The sequence below is a fragment of the Castanea sativa genome, chromosome 1, assembly GCF_040712315.1.
Source record: "Castanea sativa cultivar Marrone di Chiusa Pesio chromosome 1, ASM4071231v1".
In the NCBI taxonomy this organism is placed as follows: domain Eukaryota; kingdom Viridiplantae; phylum Streptophyta; class Magnoliopsida; order Fagales; family Fagaceae; genus Castanea; species Castanea sativa.
Genome location: NC_134013.1, coordinates 69,996,451 through 70,020,504, shown reverse-complemented (window position 1 = coordinate 70,020,504; position 24,054 = coordinate 69,996,451). Strand labels below are relative to the sequence as shown.

General features: G+C 34.0%; 3 protein-coding genes across 3 annotated transcripts; all 3 read left to right on the top strand.

Annotated features, from left to right (window-relative positions):
* Positions 1–2,738: 2,738 nt before the first annotated feature.
* On the top strand, positions 2,739–3,794 carry LOC142633225 (uncharacterized). Its single transcript, XM_075807456.1, has one exon. The coding sequence runs from the start codon at positions 2,739–2,741 to the stop codon at positions 3,792–3,794; it is 1,056 nt and encodes a 351-aa protein (XP_075663571.1).
* Positions 3,795–10,211: 6,417 nt separating this feature from the next.
* Positions 10,212–11,369, top strand: LOC142633209 (uncharacterized). The gene has a single exon (XM_075807454.1). The coding sequence runs from the start codon at positions 10,212–10,214 to the stop codon at positions 11,367–11,369; it is 1,158 nt and encodes a 385-aa protein (XP_075663569.1).
* A 3,758-nt stretch (positions 11,370–15,127) lies between these two features.
* LOC142622159 (putative F-box protein At1g44080) lies at positions 15,128–17,191 on the top strand. The gene is made up of 2 exons (XM_075795591.1): positions 15,128–15,269; positions 15,882–17,191. The coding sequence occupies exon 2, from the start codon at positions 15,884–15,886 to the stop codon at positions 17,054–17,056; it is 1,173 nt and encodes a 390-aa protein (XP_075651706.1). The 5' UTR covers positions 15,128–15,269; positions 15,882–15,883; the 3' UTR covers positions 17,057–17,191.
* The last annotated feature ends 6,863 nt before the right edge of the window (positions 17,192–24,054 follow it).

The window sequence follows — 24,054 nt, the reverse complement described above, 5'->3', positions numbered from 1 at the left end:
TGAACAACTTGATTCATTTACAGCCCTATCTGTTAGTAACTGGAGCTTGGAGGGCTTAAGTACATTAGGTAGATTGGGCTTGAAGGGTCTTTTTGATATTCGTGTACTCCAACTTATTCACTAGTGGATCTATTTTGGCTTGGAAGGCTGCAGAGAGGTTTTTTGCCGAGTACTGCGATTTCCTCTTCGATAACACGTCTCAGTGTTATCTTGTGTTTGCATTTCTCTTCCCTACTCTTTAAGCTTTACATTTATTGCATATTGTACTTGCTTATGGCTTGGAGTAGTGTACCGGTTTATTGTGCGTGCTTTACTCTTGTTCTGCACTTAGATAAGTTAAAGTAAAAGCAATTAAGGCATAATTTAAAATTGGGGTCTAAACACGCATTAATGTTTTCATACTAATTGAGCTTTCACATAACATTCTAAAAGACTTCAAACTAAAGAATTTGAATAAATTGAAAATAAACTTGAGTAAATGAGTCATTTTGGGTGAATTAGTTCTATTTGGAGGACATTTTGGCTTTCTGACATCCCTGTATGTGTTTGGGATTTCAGTTTTGTTTCAAAATTTGTTGTCTATTGTCTTAGTTTTTTTTTTTTTTTTTTTTTTTTTTTTTTACAAATAATTAACTTTTAATTATTTGAAAATAAACTAGCTTTTAAACTTTTCGTCAAAAATTTAATATAAAAATTACTATATGTATTTTATTTTTTTTATTAATGCTATTCAAATAAATTATAAATAAAAGTAAAATCCAAAATGTATTACAAGAAAAAAAAAATCATTTTTTTTATAGCTATTTTATCACCTTAAATACCAAAAAGAGCCCAACGTCAATCATGACAAAGCCAAACTTTTTTGGCAACTTATTACATTGAATTACTAGTCTTGACAGTTCACTGCAGTAAGAAAGGATTAAAAAAAAATTATGCCTTTTGTTGGGTTTTGTGGCAAAGAGGAAGAGAGAAAAAGTGAAAAAAATTAATAAAAAATGAATAATGTTTGCCTATAGAAAAAATAAGAGAGTTGATGTAGAGTATGTTATAAAATTATGTATTAAAATAGATGAAATAAATTTTTGAAGCGTTAAATACTAAAAATTTTAGCTCCACACCCTAACAACATTTTGTTTATCCAAAATTTTCCATTATTACATTTTTTATTTCATTGAAAAAAAAAACATTTTTTGGGTTTATCGAAAAATTATACCACGAAATACATAGCGGGAAAATGACACCACTGAACCTCCAAAATAAAAATTTGAGTTGCTTTTTTTTGCTTTATATAAGCAACAAAAATTACCCCCAGAAAAAAGAATAGGAGGTCACTTGTGTTTTCACAAAGAATTAAAGCCACAACGGCTAGAAACAGTGAAGCTATATATACAGGTTCATCAGGATCGGACCAAGTAGATACACTCAACTGAAGTACACTTTAGCATACATAATTTTGATACTTTGAGCTCTTTCATTTCCCAGAAAGTTTCATTTACTGACTTAATCATCAGAGGCCCTGTGGTAGGCACCACATTGGTGACCACCTGAAGAGAGCTTTACCTCACATTTTGCAGGTTCAGTGATGAGGATTCGATGCTGTCTGGACGAACATAGATAGCTGACGACTTTGGCATCATCAGTAGCCTGAGTAATGTTTATTCTCTCTCTTTCATCACTTTTTGCCACAATTGTTTTATGTGTTTAATTATGATTAGTTATCTGTCACTAGTACATGAATTTACTACTTTTCTTTCACCACTTACAATCTGTTAATTGTAGCATAATATATAGAAATTAGAGAGGATTTGAATAATAACATATTGAAAAATTCCCTTAATTAAGTTCTTTTTACTATTTAGTTTATCCAAAAAGTTTAGACATTTTTGGGTTTATCCAAAAATCAATGACACGAAATACATGGCGTGAAAACTAGACCAATGAACCGTCAAAATTGAAAATTGAGCGGCATTTAGCTGTACTTAAATAAGTTGTCACAAGCAACATAAATTACCAACCAAAACTATAAAACAAAAAACAGAAGCTACAGTCACCTGATCATTTTACTTCAGGAATTGAAGGTGGTCGCTTGGGTTTTCACATAAAACTTCGAAGCAGGTTCTTAACCAAATATTTTGTTTCTTTAAAAGCTTTTTAATATCAGATTTGTTATGCACATTCCCTCTGTCTAGGGGCTGAGAGAATTGAATCTATATGTCTAAAAAATGTTTGAATAGAATCTATGTCTGAAAAATAAAATGTAGCTCAATAATCAATTTTATTATTATTATTATTATTATTATGACTTGTACCTCAGAGCATGTTTTAAGTATCCGCTTATGTGTGAAATTTTGAGCTTGGTTCTATGTTTTTTTTCTGCTACTTGAAATTAGTTTTGCCTGATAAGAGTGTTGGATGCTGATATTTTGGCCCAAGTAGAACATGATATAATGTTAAGTTCAAATGTCTTGCACAAGCATGTAATGTGGAAAATTGGGTTTAAAAAAGAAAAGAAATAAGATTCTATTATGAATGTAGAACCATATGCACGATCACCTGATCTATATTCTCTTTGTGGCAAAGTAGGCATGGCGCTGCGAGGGCGTAGTGACATGAATCTCAAGGGTTCTAGAAGTAAGAAGAAAAAAATGGTTGACAATAGTAATTGGAGGCCATAGTCAGAGCTCCTTGTGGGTTTGCTTGATTAGATAACGAAGCCACTAGGTGCTATAGAATATCTAATGCTTGGCTACGTCTGCAGAAGATGGAGGTTGTATGTTGTAGCGCACAGGCAAGAGTTTATGATGTCCCAACCTCCGCTTGTTGTCTTCTTATCAGATCATGCTAAGAGAGCTTGTTACTTCAATGACATCTTTGATCAAAGGTTGTACAAGGCAACATTGCCTAACCTTGTTGGCAAACCAACTTCTGGGTTAACTTGTGGGTACATGATCATGAAATATAATAAAGAAAGGAAAGATTCTCCAATTTGGCTTCTGAATTATTTTACAAGACATGAACACCGTTTTCCTTGCCCTCCTAAGCCTTATCGTGCTGTCATCCTTGCGTCTTTAGCTACACCTTCGCGGGAGTTCATTATCGTAGCTATTGACCCAGTTTTACAATTTTGTAGATCCACAGATGTCAATTGGACTGTCCTTGATTTGAATGACACGTTTTTTAGCAGTTCTACAGACTTGAATGAGACGTTTTTTGAAGATGGAGTTGTGTTCAAGGGTAAGATATACGTTTTAACCAATCATGGTGAAATTGGGGTGCTAAACCTGAATTCTCATCCTTATGTGACCCTGCTGGAAGTAAAAAGCATTGGAGATTGGAGCTATGGAATGCATTTGCTTGCTTTCAATGACAAGCTCTTAATGATTCGTAGAACATACTCATTTCAATGGAAATTTGAAGTTTATGAGCTAAATTTTGTGAAGATGAAATGGGTGAAGATGCAGAACTTGAAAGATCACGCTTTGTTTCTAAGTCCTAATACTTCAGGATTTAGCAACATAACCAAATGGAGGGGTAGCCAACAACCCATGAATTGCATTTACAATCTTTTTTTGAAAGACGAATACACCTTACATTTCTTGGATGGTAAATTCTCAAACTTTCCCGAATCTTTCCCTATCATGAAAGAAGAATGTGATACTTACTTTGCATCAAAGTTTGTAGTTCCAAGGTGCAGAATATCTGTCCCAGATGCTGCCTTAAGTTTTCCATCCTGGTATTTCCCAAATCTGTCTTGCAACGTAGACGCTCTCTCTTATAACTACTTAACTAGTTAGGATTTCTTATTGTTCATGTTCCCTTCCCTTTATCTGTCTTGCAATGTGGATGCTATCTCTTTTGACTAGTTGGGATTACATATTGATCATGTACCCTACTTAATCAAATCATTTTGTTAAGGGCTTGAAGCTTAATATATATTTTGTTGCTTTTCATTTCCCTTTCTTAATTTGTAACTCTTGGGCTGCTGCAGCCTTTTATTCTTTTTCTTTTTTTAGATATATATTTTAATCTTTCGTAAGTTCGGTTTTATTATTGTTAGGTCAGTAGACCTGCTTTTGTGAGTTCACCACCACCACCCCACTTGTGGACGTAGATAAAGGAAAATAAATATTTATTTTTTGAGGTAAATTGCAATTCATTCAAACATTTGGAAACAATTGTGTATTTTAATTAGCATAAATGATAAAGTATTTTATCATTGAATTAGAGATTTAAAACTTGAATTCTGTATACACTATAAACTAATTGATATTTTAGTTTAATAATAAAAGACAATTATAATAGAGCAAATGCTATATATTAAAATTCTAATTTATTTAGGTTCGTAGAGCTGGCCCTTGTCTAATAACAGGCTAACAGAAAAGATGAAACAAAAGATGGAGGACTTCAAAAGTTCAATCTGCCTTCATTAATGCTCCTCTCTTTAGCCCAAAAGATCAGCCCAAAGTTTGGCTGTTCCATAGCTAAAATAAGGAGAAACACTAAAAAGATTAAACTCCCCAAAAAAATACCACCGCACACGCTTGGTGCGGTGGTCACTCCACAAGTATAAAAACTTGTGGAGTGTGGGGCGCAAGGGTCGAGGTTCAAGTCTCTACAAGGAAGTTTCACACACATTTACACTTAGATTAGGCTAAAGTAAAATTTTATCTTATATCCAAAAAAATAAAAAATAGATAGAGCAAGCCCAAGACCCATCAGGCCCCATCTGTCAAAATAACCAGACCCAAATTATAGATGGAAGCCATAGAGGATAGCTTTGAAAGTAGTTTTACAAGTTATTATTCTAATATAATAGACTATATCACTGAAGCTAATATAATAGACAATATGTTTCCAATTGAATTTGAATTTTATTATATGTTTAATCCTTCTATTAAAATCCTAATACATTATATTTTTATAATTTAAAATAGACTATAATTTCATATACAAACACAATTACACTATCATAATAAATATATATTAATAATTACTATAATTATAAGATTTTATATTTAGATAAAAAAATAAAATAGTTAAAAAAAATCATGGTATATATATTGTCCAACTTTCTCGTGCAATTTTCTGATTAGTTTATTTATTTGTTGTTGAAGTGCTACCATTGTTCAGTTAAGGGTCATGTTAACGAATGTTCTTAAAGCATTGGTTAATAATAATATAATGGCATGTTAATAATGTTATTATTATAAACATAATTTCCAAACTCACCCAAAAAGCCACATAAATTTCAAACCCTACCAAAAGTCTAAGACCCAATACCATACAATGGATTGGAAGTTGAAGTAATAATTTGGAAACATCCAAGCAGGATGCCCACAAAAAGCAAAATGCCATTGGTCTTGTCGAGCTTCTACATATACTAGAACAAATAATAATACATTAGTCTCTTCACACATGTTTAATTAGTTATTTTTAAAAAAAAATTATAGTCTTTAAAAGTTATTGTATGTTTTATTTTTCAGTTATAGCCTATTTAGATTGAGAGGGAAGAGAGGGGAAGCAAGGGAAGAAGAGTAGAGTTAATCGGATATTAGGCTAATTTTTGACCAAATGGACTATTAAACTGAACTTTTAAATTTTTTTTTAGAAGAAAGGGAGAATGATATTGATGGTTGAATTGAATATGCATCTTCAGATTGATTCATTCTCTTTACCCATTCAAGAGTAGAATATAGCATTAACAGCCCTCTTCGGTTGCGGTGAACTTTGATGAGGAGCGTTATGAAATTTTTGCCTAATTTGTGAGATGAAGAATATTAATATATGGGCATTTTAAGCCAACCGGTAACGTAGTAGATATTGGGCTTATGAGCCCTTAACATTGAAATAAATCTTTCATTCCTCCGGCCGAATTTCTACAGCATCCATATCACAAGATGTCCTAACACAATTGCGATTATATTACATTTTTTTGGGTAACAATTTGGATGTATATACACACACAATGCAGTTATAATACATTTAATTTTTAGGTAGGAAAAGTTAGAATTTTTTTATTGTCAGTTAAGTTACAAGATTTATTAATAAAACATAATATAAAGTTGTGATTTATGACTATGAATTTTTGTTGGCTATAATTCCATATCAAATTTAATTGTAATTTTGTTGAATCATGTCCCAGTATTTTTGTGGGATTTAATATAAGGGTTGTGTTTGTGTGTGAGAGTTTAGTGAAGAATCTGTGAAGAGGTAGTTTTCACGATTGGACTCGCGATTGACTCGCAACTGATGACCCACGAAATAAGTCATGTGAGAAGCACACGCTGGGATTTAAAGAGTCTTTGACAAGCTGGTTTTTCGCGAGTGACTCGCAACTTAGGCCAAGTCACAAGTGACTCGCGAAACCCACTGCCTGTTACTTTTTGGAGTGTGACTTTTTCCATTCTTTACTAACACTATATAAATCCTCATTACTCATGAAATGTAAGAAGAAGAATGAGTATTTTCTAAAGAAACTTTTGAGATAGAAACCCTAGCCAAACACTTGAGAGTTAGAGATTGTTTTACCCACAATTCTCTACATCATTTCTCTAAAGTTTCCATCTACTTCGATCTTTCCATTTACACATCCTTGAGAGGTTCTTAGCTTAAACACTTACATCACTCATTTTGAGTGTTGAGAAAAGTTTTGGTGCCTTTGGGAAGTATTGGAAGAAGCCATTGAGTGGCAGATGCAATTGAGCGGAATTGCGGGATCCAGATAACTGGTGAAGACAAGACTCTGAGAAGTTTGTTGCATGTTGGTAATAGGAGCTTGGAGGGCTCAAGTACATTGGATAGATTAGACTTGAAGAGTCTTTTTGATATTCATGTACTCCAATTTATTCACTAGTGGATCGATTTTGGCTTGGAGAGCCATAGAGAGGTTTTTTGCTGAGTACTTCGGTTTTTTCTTCGATAACACGTCTTGGTATTATCTTGTGTTTGCATCTCTCTTCCTTACTCTTTAAGTTTTACATTTATTGCACATTGTACTTGCTTATAGCTTAGAGTAGTGTCTCGATTTATTGCGTGTGTTTTACTCTTGTTTCGTATTTTTCGCACTTAGATAAGTTAGAGTAAAAATAATTAAGGTATAATTTAAAATTGGGAGTCTAAACAAGCATTAACTTTTCACACTAATTAAGCTTTCACATAACATTTTAAAAGACTTCAAACTAGAGAAGTTGAATAAATTGAAAATAAACTTGAGCAAACGAGTCATTTTGGGTGAATTAGTTTTGTTTGAAGGTCATTTTGGATTTCCCACATCCCTCTCTGTGTTTGGAATTTCAGTTTTGTTTAAAAAATTGTTGCCTTTTGTCTTAGTGTTTCTTTATTTTTTATTTTTTACAAATAACTTAACTTTTAATTATTTGAAAATAAACTAGCTTTTAAACTTCTCGTAAAAAATTTAATATAAAAATTACTATATGTATTTTATTTTTTGGGTAAACTACAAAAATGGTTCCTATCCTATACACCAGATTTCAATTTAGTCCCTAACCTTTTAATTGTGTTAAATTAGTCCCTAACCTTTTAATGTTGTGTTAATTTAATCCCTACCGTTATCTATTGGATGGAAAAGTCTAATGTGTCAAACGGCTTAAAAAAAAAAAATTGTTGCCACATCAACTACCACCTAGACTAACATGTCAACATTTGTAATTTTATTTGATAAAATGTCAAAAAAAAATTAAATTAGAAAAAAAAAACAATAATTGAATACCTAACTCACGTCTATCAACAACAAAAACTCCCTTTCCTCAATAAACAATAAAAATCTCTTACTCACAATCATGATTGCTTCACGTTTGGTCCTCTAGAGAGAAAGGTGAAGCACTACGGTGGCCAGAAATTATACCGAAGGTGATGACTGACGGCAACGACTGGATCTGAGGGTTGACGGATTTGCCAATCTGAGGGCCGATGGAGTCGATTTGCTAGTAATATCTCTGTCTTTCAGTAGAATCTTCTTGGTAATATTGCTGATTTGCTGTGACATTTTTTTATGACACTTTTTTTTTCCAGATTTTCAAGCAATTCTATACTCGTGGATATAGGAGCAACAAGGGAAGACAGAGGTGGTATTTTGTGTAAAGCAAGAAATGGCAGACCTCTTACTTGGTTGTGACTTTAGCTAGACTTATCTCATAAAACAACGATCATTCTGCTTGCTGTGAGAGAAGTTTTATTTAGCCTTAAGGAGCTTTGGATTTAAGTAGTCATCCTACCTACTCTTTTTTGAAAGCTATGTAAAGCTACTCCTCTTTTTTGAAGATTTGCAGATCCTACCAGTTATTGTGGCAGAGCAAAGAAAGTTGGCATCAGAGGAGGCCTCTTGGTCTTTTGTAGATAGATTTGATTTGTTGTATTCTCTTTTTTATCTTGTTTTGTGTTCAGTTGTGTTTGAACTTTTCTTCGTTTAAATAAAATTTTCTTGATACCCAATTGTTTGAATAAATTATTGCTCTTCATATGACTTCATTGGATTTTTTTCCCTTTAAGTGCAGAATTATTTTGTTGTATAAAACCTGTGTCACAATCAGAATGAATCATTTTGTTGGATAAAGAATGATTTTGGGAGTGTTTTATTGTTGTTTGGATTACTCAGAGAGAGAGAGAGAGAGAGAGTGAGATAGAGGGATGAACCTAGCGCCGCTAGAAGGAAGGAGAAGGCGCTGCTGGAAGGGAGGAGAAGAGATTTTGGATTTTAGGGAGAGTGTTTTACATGGAACTATGACTGGCCCTATTTAATGAAACAAACAAAATTCTGAATCAAATTAAAAAGATTTGATTTGGGTTTTTTTATAAAAAAACTGACGTGTTCTCTACCAAAAAAAAGACTGATATGTTAGTCTAGGTGGCAGTTGATGTGGCAATTTTTTTTTTTTAATTTAGGCTGTTTGACACGTCGGATTTTTCCCTCCAAAAGATAACAGCAGGAACTAAATTGACACACCATTGAAAGGTTAGGGACTAAATTGAAATATAATGTAAATGATAGAGAACAAGTATGTAATTTACCCCTTTTTTTTATTAATACTATGCAAATAAATTATAAATAAAAGTAAAATCCAAAATTTATTACAAGAAAAAATCATTTTTTTTAGCTATTGTATCACTTAAACACCAAAAAGAGGCTAACATCAATGATGCCAAAGCCAAACTTTTTTGGCAACTTGCTACGTTGAATTGCTAGTCTTGACAGTTCACTGCAGTAAAAAAGGATAAAAACAAAAATTATACCTTTTGTTGGGTTTTGTGGCAAAGAGGAAGAGAGAAAGTGAGAAAAAAAATTAATAAAAAATGAATAATGTTTGCCTATAGAAAAAATAAGAGAATTAATGTAGAGTATGTTGTAAAATTGTATATTAAAATAGATAAAATAACTTTTTGAAGTGTTAAATACTAAAAATTTTTGCTCCACACTCTAACAACATTTTGTTTATCCAAAATTTTCCATTATTACATTTTTCATTTCGTTGAAAAAAAAAAAACAATTTTTGGGTTTATCAAAAAATTATACCACGAAATACATGGCGGGAAAATGACACCACTGAACCTCCAAAATAATAATTTGAGCGGCTTTTTTTTTTTTGCTTTATATAAGCAACAAAAATTACCCCCAGAAAAAAGAATAGAAGTTCGCTTGTGTTTTCACAAAGAATTTCGAAGCAGGTACTTTACTTAACTAATGAAATATGTATATATATATATATATATATTTTCAAATATCAATTTTTTATGGGCTTTTCCTCTGTTTGGGGCTGGCAAAACCGTAGGAAAGCCAAAGAAATTTTTTTGAGTCATATATCATGTTTGTTTTATATTCCTACTGCCATCTGCCATCTTATTTAATATGGGGTTTTATTATTATGTTGATATATCATGTTCTACAAATGGTGCAAGCTTGAGATCATTGTTTGTGTATTTGTGTACAGAAAATGGGTGCTATATGTTTGAAGAAATGTTAGAATGAGTAAAATATGTGTTTCTTGTGATATTTTTGCAATTGTGCCTAAAAAAATGTTAGTATATAGTGGTGCTGATTTTATGTGTCCTAATAAATTCTTAAAAGTGGTTGACATCTTCTAAGATAAATAATATAATATGCTCTTAAGTCTAGCACAAGCGCATAGATCGGTAGATGTTTATTTTGTGTCATATGTAGATTTTGATCAATATTTTGTTATTGTGGGAAGGTTGGTATGGTGCTGCATAGGGGCAGTGACAGGAATCTCAAGGGGTCTAGAAGGAAGAAGAAAGGAATGGTTGACAATAGTAATTGCAGGCCATGGTCGGAGCTCCCTGAGGCTTTGCTTGATTTGATAACAAAGTCGCTAGGTGTTATAGACTATCTCATGATCGGCTGTGTCTGCAAAGGATGGAGGTTATATGTTGGAGCGCATAGGAAAGAGTTTATGGCATCCCAACCCCCACTTCTTGTTTTAGTATCATCCTATGCTAGGAGAACTTGTTACTTCTATAGCATCTTTGATCAAAAGTTGTACAAGGCAATACTGCTGGACCTTGTTGGCAAAAGATGTTCTGGTGTCTCTTGTGGCTACTTTGTCATGGAAGACAAGAAAAAAAGTGCTGATTCTCAGATTTGGTTTTTGAATCCTTTTACAAGACATGAACTCCGTTTCTCTAGCCCTCCTAATCCTTATTTATCTATCATCCTTGCGTCTTTAGCCACGCCTTTGCAGGAGTTTGTTATCATAGCTATCGATGTATTTTTTTTACAGTTCCGTAAATCCACAGATGTCAACTGGACTGTCTATGATTACAGAGACTTATTTAAGGACCATTTTACTGACTATTCTCGGTGGTTATTAGATGGAGCTGTCTTCAATGGTAAGATATACTTGTTAACCAATCATGGTGAAATTGGGGTGGTACGGAAACTGAATCCCCACCCTTATGTGGCCATGCTGGAAATAGAAAGCATGGGATATAGAAGCTTTGAAGTTAACCTACAGTTGCTTGCTTTAGATGACAAGCTCTTGATGATTTGTAGAAATGGACCACAAATTCAAAGAGAGCAATTTCAAGTTTTTGAGCTAAATTTTTCAATGATGAAATGGGTGAAGATGGAGAACTTCAATGATCAAGATTTGTTTCTGAGGCATAGGAGCTCTGGATTTAGCAATGTAACCAAATGGAGTGGTAGCCGACAGCCCATGAATTGCATATACAATCTTGGAATTTCAGATGGTATATGCACCTTACATTTCCTGGATGATAGAGATCCCAAGCCTTTCCCGAGTCCTCCCCCTCAACCTATCACACGTGCTTCCTCAGGTGCTCCGTTCTGGTATTTTCCAAATCTGTCTGGCAGTGTGGATGCTCTCTATGATGACTAGTCAGGATTTCTTATTGTTCATGCACCCTACTTAATCATTTTGGCAAGACTTTAAAGGCTATCCATATTTTTTGCTTTTCATTTCCTGGGTGATCATTGAAGAGAATTTCCTACAAGGATAACTGGGGTCCCTTTCTTCTTTTTCATATTTTTTTTGTCTTTCAGACATTTAAGGTTTTGTTGACTGTCGTGTTTCTATTTTGCTTTTTGTTGTGTCCCAAATAATGAACAGCTTTTGATGTAAAGTTTTAATTTTTTTTTTTCATATTACTATTGCCATCTGTCATTTAATTTATATGGGGATTTATTATTTCAATATGTCATTTGCTAGAAATGGTGCATGCTTGATTTTTTGTTTTTTTTTTTTTTTGTGTGTACAGAGTATGGGTACGATATGTTTGAAGAAATGTTAGAATGACTAGAATTTATGTTGCGCTTATTGTGAGATTTTGTCATTGTCCCTAAAAAAACAAAATGTAGCTCAATAATCAGTTATGCTATGCCTTACACCTCAAAGGATGTTTTAAGTTCTACATATGTGTAGTTTTGCACTTCTTTGATTGGTATTGCCTGATAGAGGTTAAAAACAATAATATACTATTAGATGTTTATTTAGTGTCATATATAAAATTCGGTTAAAAACAATAAGATACTATTATTATGAACGTAGAACTGTAAGATGTTTATTTGGTGTCATGCATAAAATTTGATCAATAGTTTCTTTTTTGTGGGAAGGCATGTTGTTGCAAGGGGGAAGTGACATGAATCTCAGGGGGCCTAGAAAAAAGAAGAAAAGGATGGTTGACAATAGTAATTGTCAACCATCTCATAGACTATTTTGGCTGCTTCTGTAGTGGATGGAGCCATGGAGGTTGTATGTTGCAGCACACAAGCAAGACTTTATGGAATCCCAACCTCCACTTGTCTTCTTAAAATCAACTGCGAAGAGAGTTTGTTACTTCTTTAGCATGTTTGAGAAAAGATTGTACAAGGCAATACTGCCGAGCCTTGTTGGCAAAAGATGTTCTGGTGTCTCCTGCAGGTACTTTGTCATGGAAGATGAGAAAAAAAGTTCTGATTCACAGATTTGGCTTTTGAATCCTTTTACAAGGCACAAACCCCATTTCTCTAGCCCTCCTAATCCTTATTTTTCTGTCATCCTTGCGTCTTTAGCCACACCTTTGCTGGAGTTTGTAATCATAGCTATCGGTGGACCATTTTTACAGTTTTGTAAATCCACATATGTCAATTGGACTATCTACAAATATAAGGGCGTATATAAGAGGAGTCCTACAGATGGTCATCAGTGGTTTGTTGATGGAGTTGTCTTTGATGGTAAGATATGCTTGTTAATCAATCATTGTGAAATTGGGGTACTAAACCTGAATTCTGAACCTTTTGTGAGCCTGCTAGAAGTAAAAATTAAGCATAGGATGTAGGAGCCCTGGAATACAGTTCCTTGCTTTTGATGACAAGCTCTTAATGATTCATGAATTTTTCTCTTAGCCTACTGTAGATCATTCAACATTTAAAACACAAGCTGATTTTTGACCAATTTATTCATAGTAATGTCACTAGCGGCCAAATTCCCTTACACAGAAAAGTACCAGCAGTCCGGCACAAAAGGGAATTTTCTTTCGTTATGTTTAATGAAGTTAACTATTATATATATGAATTTCACACTCTCTCAGAAAGCCACATAATTTTCAAACCCTCCAAAAGCCTAAGCCCCAATACGGCAATACCATACAATGGATTAGAGCTTTGGAAGTTGTAGACATTTGGATTAGATATAAAAGCACGATGCCTACAAAAACCAAATGCCATAGGTCGAGGTTCTACACTTCTATACTTTGAACAAATAATAATACATTAGTCTCGTTACAAAAGCTCAAAAGTAGATATTATTTTACTCCTGTAGGCCCGATCCTAGTGGGTAGAGTGTTACTATGGTCACGTTCAGGTAGAAGACACCAACTCAAGTCACTCCCCTCTACCCATTTTTCATTCATAAAAAAAGTAGGTATTATTATTTTTTATTATTACTATTATTTTTATAGTTTTTAAAGTTGGTTTTTTAAACCTAAACGGTTTAATCTCTTTAGATTTTGAATTTTCAAAGACGGTGGTAAGGGTGTAAGAATTTGAGATGTTTTAAACCATTTTCCATTTTATATTTTTTGGATTAGATAATTCTATATTTGAAATGTTGAATAACAATCTTTATTAACATGTACGAGAGAAAAATGATAAATAAGAAATAAATATAGCTAAAATTAAAGATCAATTTTGTTTTGTTTTGATTGTTTTATCTTGTGGTGTTTGATACAGGGTAATATTTTAGGATTCTCAAGAATATTTAAAATTTTTCATGTTTGATTGCAAATTACACCACAGAATCAGATGTCAAAGGTATCTAGATTCTCCTCAACCCCCTTTTTGTTAAAATATGAATTCCATTTAAAACAGATAGATATCCAAATGCTTAAAGGAAATTGTATTTTTTATAACTTGGCAATTTTAACCATTTTTCTTTATTATTTAAACAATGGAGATAAAACATAAGACAAATCATCAATATCTTATAGACATAAACGATGTTAGGTTGTCTTATTAGGGATTAAGCTCTTTTTAAAATTATGGTTAAGAATTATGGTTAGATGCTAAAGTAAAATAAATTATTTATTTTTATTAACAAGATTTTTCATAAAGAACAAGAATTTAAATAGTTATTTTTGTATTGTTCATTTTAAAATGTTAGACTATGGTTTTAATGAATTTGTCATAATTTATAGTTTATATTTTGTTTGTCATTATTTATTTAGAGGAAGATTAAAAAAAAAACTTGATATTGGATTTATAAATCTAAGAACAGTACGAGAAAAATAAATAATTCATTTAAAATTCTTAGAAATAAACTAAACATTATTATCTCACATTTCTAGGGATCTTATTAGATTCTCAGTTAAACCAAATATAAGAATAGTTACATTCATAGGGATCTAGATTGCAAGACATCACATTTCTAATAATCTGAATGTCAGGAGCAATGTGGATTCTTTCATACCAAACGCCACCTTTAAGTTTTTGCCTCATTATAGGACCTCTTGTTTTTGTTTTTTTGTTTTTTGGGTGAGAAGGACATCATTATTGGACTTTTGTTAGAAGATTATTATTGGACCTTAGTTCTTTTTTAGTTCTTAATTATTAAGAAAAAAATGAACTTAACTTAAAGGTTTAAAAAAAAAATTTAAACAAGTGGACATCATATAATTTTATTTCAAGATTTTATAAATTTACTTAGTTTCCCATATTTAATTTGTAAGAGCAATGTTTCGAAAAGGTGAATAGTATTTAATTATTTATAGTGTATTTAAAAAAAAATTGGATATTTTTTTTTTGTAATAGGTGGGTGTTTTAAGGTTCTCAAAGTAAATTGCATATAGATAACTAAACATTCTAAACTAGGAAAAATGAAGTCTTTGGTACAAGTTTGAATAAAGCACAAGTTGTTTATTCATATTCATTAATATATTGTTGACCCCGAACTGTGTTAATGTGATTAGAAGAAGAAAAAAAACGAAAAAGAAGGAAATTACTCAAATTAGTATGAGATGAAAAAACATGAAACAAAGAAACAAGCAAAAGACCAAAGAAAGATAATAGGAAAAGGGGTAAAAAAGTCTTTTTCTCAATTTAAAGCTCATTTTCTTCCCCTTTCCTTTCCCTTTCCCTTTCCCTTCCTCTCGTATTTGACCTTTGTACCAAACCAAAAAGGTGAAAACTGTGTTCTTGTTCCCTTTTCAGTTTACTCCCCACCATTTTCCATTCACTCTCTTTTCCACCCAACCAAACAGACTGTTAAGGTTGTCACTTAGTTTGACAGAGAACATCAAAGCAGGTACTTTACTGATTTACTCTCCCGGATTTTTTTTTTATTAAAAAAAAAATTAGTATAAGATTATTGTATGGGCCTTCTGTCTGTTTGGTAGCTAAGAAACTGTAGGAAAACAAAAGAAAAGTAGGAAAGAGAATTTTGAATCACATGTTATAGTATTTGTTGTCTGAAGGAGAACTTAGCTAAAAGGGTGCGATGGTTATATGCTGAGTTTTGCTTTTGTTGTGTACTCAGTATGAGTACTATGTGTTTTGAAGAATTGTTAGACTGAATTTGCTGTTCTCATTGTGATATTTTTGCATTTGTGCCTAAAAAAGAAAATGCAGCTTGATAATAAGCTATTTTATAATGCCTTATACTTCAAAGTTCAAAGCATGTTTTATTTATCTGTATACGTGGGGTGGTTGAAGTAAGTTTTGCCTGATAGAGGTGTTGATATTGTTGACACAAGTATATCATAATATGTTGTTAACTGTAGATATCTTGGGCACAAGTATATAATGTGTAAAATTGGGTTGAAAACTATAAGATGCTATGATATATAGCTAAATCTGTTAAATGTTTCTTTAGTTTCATATATTGAATGTAATCTATTTTCTCTTCATTGGAGTATAGGCATGGTACTGCAAGGGGGCAGTGACTTAAATCTCAAGGGGCCAAGAAATAAGAAGAAAAAGATGGTTGATACCAGTAATTGGAGGCCATGGTCGGAGCTCCATGAGGTTTTGCTTCATCTGATAGCAAATCAGCTAGGTGCTATAGACTATCTTATGTTTGGCTGTGTCTGCAAAGGATGGAGATTGTATGTTGCAGCTCATAGGAAAGAGTTTATGGCATCCCAACCACCACTTCTTGTCTTCTTATCAACACAAGCTAAGAGAGCTTGTCATTTCTACAGCATCTTTGACCGAAGGTTGTACAAGGCAATATTGCCGAGCCTTGTTGGCAAAACATGTTCCGGTCTTTCTTGTGGGTACTTAGTCTTGGAAGACCGGAAAAAAAGAGCTGATTCTGAGATTTGGCTTCTGAATCCTTTTACAAGACATGAACTCCGTTTCTCTAGGCCTCTTAATCCTTATTCTTTTATCATCCTTGCTTCTTTAGCTATGCCTTTGTGGGAGTATGTAATCATAGCTTTTGACAGATGGTCCCCATTTTTACAATTATGTAGATCCACAGATGTCAATTGGACTGTTTATAATTCTGAAAATTTTCAGGGCAGTCCTACGAACAGTCCTTGGTGGTTTGTAGATGGAGTTGTCTTCAAGGGTAAGATATATGTTTTAACCGATCATGGTGAAATTGGAGTACTAAACCTGAATCCCCATCCTTATGTGACCCTGCTGGAAATACAAAGTATTAGATGCAGCAGCTTTGAACTATATTTACTTGCTTTTGATGAGCAGCTCTTCATGATTCGTAGAGTTGTGTCAATTGCCAAAAAAGAAGTTTATGAGCTTAATTTTTCGAAGATGGAATGGGTGAAGATGCAGAACTTCAAAGATCAAGCATTGTTTCTGAATAGTGACTATAAGAGCTCAGGATTTAGCAACATAACCAGATGGAGGGGTAGCCAACAACCTATGAATTGCATAGACAATCTTGGAAGTTTCTTGGATGGTAGATATCCCGGGTCTTTCCCCATCATGGAAACACACCATATGGATATGATACACAATTCCTTAGATGTTCCATTGTGCAAAATATCTACCACATGTGCTTGGTCAGGTGATCCATTCTGGTATTTTCCTAATCTATCTTGTAATGTGGATGCTTTCTCTGATCACTAGTTGGGATTTCTTATTGTTCATGTACCCTACTTAATTAATCATTTAGGCAAGACTTTGAAGTGTTATATACATACATATATTTGCTTCTCATTTCCCCTATTTGTAACTCATGAAATATCATTGAAGAGAATTACCTGCCACAGGGTAGCTGGTGTCTTCTTTTTTTTTTTTTTTTGTCCTCTTGAAATTTGGTGTTATTAATATTGTTGTTAGACCTTCTGCTTGTGAGATCAGCACCACAACCTTGTTGATGGATGTATATAGGAAAGCAAAAAGATCTTGGTGCCGCAGGAACGCTTGAGATACAAGTTGATTTTTGACCATTTTATTTGGTAATGTCATTAGTGACCAAATTGAAGCAGAAAACAGTAAAAAGATTGAACTCCCAAAGACATAGAAGTACCATTTTCATCACAAAAAGGGAATTTTCTTTTGTATGTTATTAATACAAACATAAATTTCAAACCTCCCCACTGATGGATGTATAAAAAAATTGCGGGTGGGAGGGGGATTATTATGAACAGTTCTCTTAAGACTTGAGTTTTAACCCACAGTGTGAAGATCATTCAATACTTCAGACAAACTATTTTTGACCAATTGATTCTAATGTCATAAGTGAATAATAAATGACCAAACACATAAAAGTACCCGACTACCAGCAGCCCAGCACAAAAGGAAGTTTTCATTTGCTATATTAGAAGAAGAAACATAATTTTCAAACCCACCCAAAAAGCTATAAAGTTTTCAAACTCACTCAATAGCTAAGCCTCAATACCATAAAATATTGGAAGTTGGAAGTAATCATTCCAAACATCCAAACGTGGAGAAGGTAACCTGTGAGACGGGCATGCATGCGCCCATTGTCTCACTGACATGTGGGTCCCATGCGTGTGGGACCCACATGTTAGTGAGACAATGGGCGCATGCGCCTGTCTCACCCAAGATTTTTTCCCAAATTAGATGCCCACAAAAGGCAAATGTCGTACGTTGAAATTCTACACTTCTACAGTTCCACCTTTATCTCCAACATCCTGAATATTTTCGATGAATTTAAACTTAGAGTATTTCCTCATGATGATTATTTTTAATTATCAAGTCAAGATATCGAATGATTTTTGGTGTAAATTATGTTCAAATCCTATGAGACTTATCAATTAAGCTAATTATAATCCACTCTTACATAGGAAAATTAGCCAATGTCTTATGCGATGCATGAGTACAGTATAAATTAATTTTAAAATATTTAATAAAAAAACTATTTTTTTTATATGAAATTATCTTTATGACTGTGTGGGCCTTTTTTGCAATATCAGGCTGGGTTGCCTGCTGCTGCACTGAGCCCAAGATTTTCTTCTGAGTTGGAGAGTTGGGACCGGTCCAAGAACAAACCTTCCTGGTCCAGCTTGTGCACAAACAATGCCTTTTGGTAATCAGATTTTTACGACAAATAGAACTGTCACGTTAGCTACTGCAGGCAGATATGATAAAAGAAGACAGAAAATAATAGAGATTTAAGCAACATAGTCAGTGGGCCTTAATGAAAGATGGCCGCTTTACAATACAATATCAGAATAATAAAATGTCAGATGAGAGTCAAGAGCGTATTAAGTAAATAAACGTTAGCCTGCCGCGATGGGCTGTTTCATAAAGCTCGTGTCAAGAAAGGGAACCACTCCCTCAACGCGACTAATTTCTCTGAGGGGAAATTAGTTGCTTTGAAGGAACGGGCTTAAGTGACTTTGGCTAATTGAGGTTCTTTGTTTGGTTAACAGGGAGCATGAGTTAAAGGGGGAGAGGGAGATCAATCCATTCGATGCATGCCAATCACTCCATTCACTCTGTTTCTTTCTTGCTTCTATTTTCTTTTTCTTTTACTTTCTTTCCCTTTTTCTTTTATCTTTTCTCTCATTTCCTCTTTGCGCCCTCTAATCCCCTGTTTTCTATAATTTTTCTTACTATTTTACCAAGGTTCCCTTTCTCCCATTTTTCGTCCCTCTTTGCCGTTCACTGTAGAACTCCTTATATAGGATCAGCCGCGCTCGGTTTTTTACCTTTTTAGCCCTTAACCATTTTTGTTTGGTCTGGGCTCTTTTGCCGACCGTCACTGACTGGTCAATCACCCAGTCAGTGCTACCCTGCCTCAGTCAGAGAAGACTTTCTTGTTTTGCTTACTCCCTGCGGCATTCTTACCTGCCACGAGATGAATACTCTCCTTCCCTTTACCCCTTACGGCATGCACCTAGTGGTTCCCACTCATCCTTGCCTCTTTTGGTTCGCATGCCTCCCAGCAGGACATTGCTTCCAAAAGAACTTGAGCAGGAAACACAAAAATGGATTTTTCCCCCTCCCCACCGCCAAACCATACCCCCTTACCTCTGACCCATGACCTCACCATGTCCTATATTGGCTGGGTACAGGCTAGTGGTGTCTGGGCTTTACGCGTGCCTTACCTCCGTGCTTGTTCAAATCCTGCTTGCCGCAGTTTGAACGTCAAACTACTTAGTCTACTACTCATTTTTGGCTTCTTTTAGTGTGGGTTATTTCGCCCAACCTTTTTTTTGTGGCTTGCATCTTCTGAGGACTGGGCCATGCTTATTCGTGGGCTGTTCTAAGCCTTTTATTCCCGGCTCTTGTTACTTGCTGCCTGCCACACAATTCTGTTGCGCTTACCATGAGGCCTTATTGACCCCAAGCCTGTTGGGCCACTTTGGACCCTTTTCGTTCATTCTTTCTCCAAAGGCCCAATGATCCCTCTGGGTCCTTTTGCTATTCGCGGGCTCCTATTGTCCCACCTACTTCTATTTGGGCGTCCTTGGCCCACTTACTCTCTCGGGCGTCCTTGGCCCTTTTTCAATTCTACGTCTCCTATAGGCTTTTACTAATTTCTTGGGCTTCCTTGGCCCAATCATTTCTCACTTTTCCTTTGGGGCTTATGGGTTTTCCACAGTCCCTTACTTTCTTTTACTTGTGCTACTTTGGGCCTGCTGTAACAGCTACGGCCCATTCTCACTTTTCCACATCTATACAGCTCATGGGTTCATGGTTACTTTCTTCTGGGCCTTTTTAGGCCCACTTACTTTCTTAGGATCTATTTATTTGTCTGTTAGACCCACTATTCGTTGTTCTTGCCACTCACTTAATGGTACTTCAATACTTTCTATAGAACATGACTTTAGGCCTTCCTCTTTTCTGGGCTTGTAAAAAAATGAGGGTCTACAATGACCATGCATAATACTTATTCTTAATATTGAAATCTCTACCATAACTCTTAGTCATGAATTATCTTACTCATTGGATCGAAGCTTGTCCATGGCATATGCTAAATCTCCCTCTAAGATGATATCTGTAACACCTATCTCAGTTGCAAAATTAATAGCCAGGACAGCTGTTGTTGGATTTACCTTCTCTAAATCTAAATTGCTCCTCCATTGCAACTCAATGCTGCAATGAGCAACTAGTTATCATCTTAAATCAAAACTCTTGCTCCTGCTTTGTCTTTAATAATCGCTCCATCAAAGTTTATCTTGAAAGACAACTCTTATTTATGCTTGATTGGACAAAAGTGTAGAGACAAATAATCATATTACCTAATCCATTGAATCTTACTCTTGCAATTCTACATTGAACTTAGTTTTTATGCATAAAAGATAAAATTGAAAAGCTATCTATTAAATCTATCTAAAGCATTAAAGTAACAAAAACATATTAAAGATTTGAGTTGTTTGACCCAATCCATTGATTCCAACTCTTGTATTTCACCACTGCACACCATTGGTGCAATGGTCACTTTACAAATATAAGTGTTTATGGGATGTGAGAGGTAGGGGTCAGGTTTCAAGTCTCTAAGAAGGAGTTTCACACATATATACATTTAGATTAGATTAGAGTAGAATTTCTATCTTGTATAAAAATAAATAAATAACTCTGGTATTTCTATAGTAAGCTTAATTCTTATGCAAAAAATAGAAAACTTAAAAGTTATTCATTAAATCTATTTAAAGCATTTAACGTAATAAAAGCATATTAAATATTTGAATTGTTTGGCTAATTTAAAACATCATTTCATATTTTGGAATACAATGGGAAGAAGTTAATATAGAAGGCTAAATGTAAAACTACCCTAATAAAGCATCATGAGTAAAAACTCATGCTCTCTCATTCATATGAGGCCTCTTCAAAGTTCAAGCATCTTCTGTGCGTGTTTATAGGCTTTTTTCCCTTAATAATATTTTAAAAAAATATCTATGATACATTTTTATTTTATAATGTTTATGTAACGATGATTGTTCTTTATTAAGTATTAGATTAAGAAACCATTGAATTTCTTTTTGATTTTTTTAAAGTTAATTTTGTTAGCCTAAACTTTCAAATTTAGTTTAGATTTGAATTTCAAAATGTTGGGCACAATAACAACTTGGATGATTTTAAACCACCGGAGGATATCAGGATTTTAAATTCTGTTGCTTTTTTTTATTATTTATCTCAATCATATGTCTTTGGTTCTTATTTGTTAAGTAAATAAATTAAAGGTTATATTTTAAGATTTGAGAAAAGTGGACATTAAATATTTCTATTTAAAATCTTAAAGAATATACTTATTTACCCTTATATATAATATATTGGTAGAAAAAATATTAAGAAAATATAAATGATATTTTTAAGGGTTTTATTTTTTAAATAAAATTTATTATAGTTGTGGGTGGTAAGATTTATAAAACAAACAAATGGGTTGTGGGCTTGATCAATTGGCACCAGTTTGTTTTTTGTCATTGAGCCCCTAAGCCCACGAGTCAGCCTATACTATGGACATCCGAGGAACCGTCCGAGGATGAATGTCTCCTCGGATGGGCCCGGCACGTACCCTGGGCTTTGCCAAGAAAATTAAAGGCAGAGTCCTGGAAAAACTGTTGGATAAGAGGGGGATCCAAGTACCCTCTAGAGGCAACAGCGTGATGAAAATATCTGGGAAAAAGGCTGCTACCTCCACATTAAAGACCCTGCACCTACCTCCCTGGCCGCAAAATGACCCCTGAACAGTAGAATAAAACTTTCCAGCTATTATATAAGGACTTCAAGAAGGTGGTAGAGGGAGAGATCAGTCAGTGAGCAGAAAAAGAACTAAGAACTGTAATTTTGACATAAAAAAGAAGCAATACATAAATCGTCCTTGGCTTACGTCCGAGGAGGTTCCTTTGTCACATTCGTTTATCATTTGCTAAGATTGTGGCATTCTAGCCTGCTTGTCAAGTTTCCAAAACCCCTAAACTAGATTTCAAATCCACACTCTACAAATCTTATTGTTTAAGGCTCATTGGGCCTGAACCCACGTTTATCCTTGGGTCTAGGTGCAATTGTGCACTTACAATAGTAAGTGTGCAACATCATCAAGTATTTGTGTAGTGACACAGAAACTATTCCCCGAGGAAAGCTCCTCGGAATTCTGCTACAATAATTCACACAAACTAAAAATAAATAAATAATATGGAATAAATACTCCACAATGGGAAACACAAGCACTTGATTTCTTTGACCATAAGTGTTATGATTACAATTACAAATGCTACTATAGGAAACTTTCTTGTTCCCGTGGTATCACCCTTATGTGGCGTTTGGTACGGGGTAATATTTTAGGATTCTTAGGAATGTTTAAAGATTCCCATGTTTGATTGCAAATCACGCTAGAGAATCAGATGTTAGGGGAATCTAGATTCCCCCCTTAAATCCCTCTCAATAGGAATGTGGATTCCCTTTAAAACAGGTGGGAATCCAGATTCCCAAGCTTAAAAGAAATTGTATTTTTTATAAATTGATAATTTTAACCATTTTTCCTTATCATTTACGGAATTAAAGATAAAATATAAAACAAATCATCAATATCTTTTCTCTTGCCTTTATATTTTCCCGCCAAAATAATATAAACAGGATAGACAACTATGTTGATATATTCTTTAACAAAGTTTTATTTAGGTTTCACGTGTGAAAAAAAAAAAAAGCTGTCAAGTTGTTTTGTTATGGATTAAACTCTTTTAAAAATTATTATTAAGAATAAAAGTATTTAAGAATTTAAATAGTTATTTTTGTATTGTATTTGTCATTTTGAAATGTTAGACTATATTTTTAATGAATTTGTCATAAGTAATAGTTTATATTTGGTTTTTCATTATTTATTTAGAGGAATTTTTTTTTAAAGGACTTGGTAGTTTATATTCAAATCTAAGGATAGGATGGGAAAAATAAATAATTCATTTAAGATTCCTGGAAATAAACCAAATATTATCATCTCACATTCCCAATGAAACCAAACATAGGAATAGCTACATTCAGGAATCTAGATGCCAGGAGTAATGTGGATTCCTCCGTACCAAACGCCACATTAGTCTCTCTCTCTATTTCTATTTCTCTTCTTAGACAGATTTTTCTCTCCCTTTTCCTTCTACCTCCCACCCCCTTTTTATAGTTTTAGTCCTTGCTCTTATCACCATAGCTGTTCTGCACCCATCTAGAGTCTCAAGGATATTTTCCCTTACTTTATCGGTTTCCTCCCTTCCTTATCTTGGAATTTTGACTATTAGGGGTTGCGTGTACTATTCAGACTGTCTTATGTGCATTTAATGCGGCAGAGGTTAGATAAGAATCTCCTCATTAATGCGGAGGTAAAAATATTCACTCTTCTTGTCATCTTTTGCATTCTAGAGGTTTCTCGCGATTACCAACTTCTTTTGGAGGTCGCACATTGATTATACATGCTCCATGCCTCCGGTAAGTTAGTGCTTTTCCTTTTCCGCGGGGATTGGCTTACCGTGGTACTCACCCTTGTCCACAATACTTGGGACGATTTGGCTTTCACCTTTTTCATGATTTACAACCTTCTGAGCATTCTCTTCAATACATAGGCTAGACCCAAGTCATTCCCCGTGGCCCAATTACTTTTTGGGCTTTTGGCCCGAGTGGTGATTGTACCACTCCCCACAATTTGTTTTACAAAAAAAGTTGGAGTA

Coding starts and splice junctions, on each gene's coding strand:
- LOC142633225 (XM_075807456.1), top strand. CDS start 2,739: ATGCTTGGCTACGTCTGCAGAAGATGGAGGTTGTATGTTGTAGCGCAC.
- LOC142622159 (XM_075795591.1), top strand. CDS start 15,884: ATGGTACTGCAAGGGGGCAGTGACTTAAATCTCAAGGGGCCAAGAAAT.
- LOC142633209 (XM_075807454.1), top strand. CDS start 10,212: ATGGTGCTGCATAGGGGCAGTGACAGGAATCTCAAGGGGTCTAGAAGG.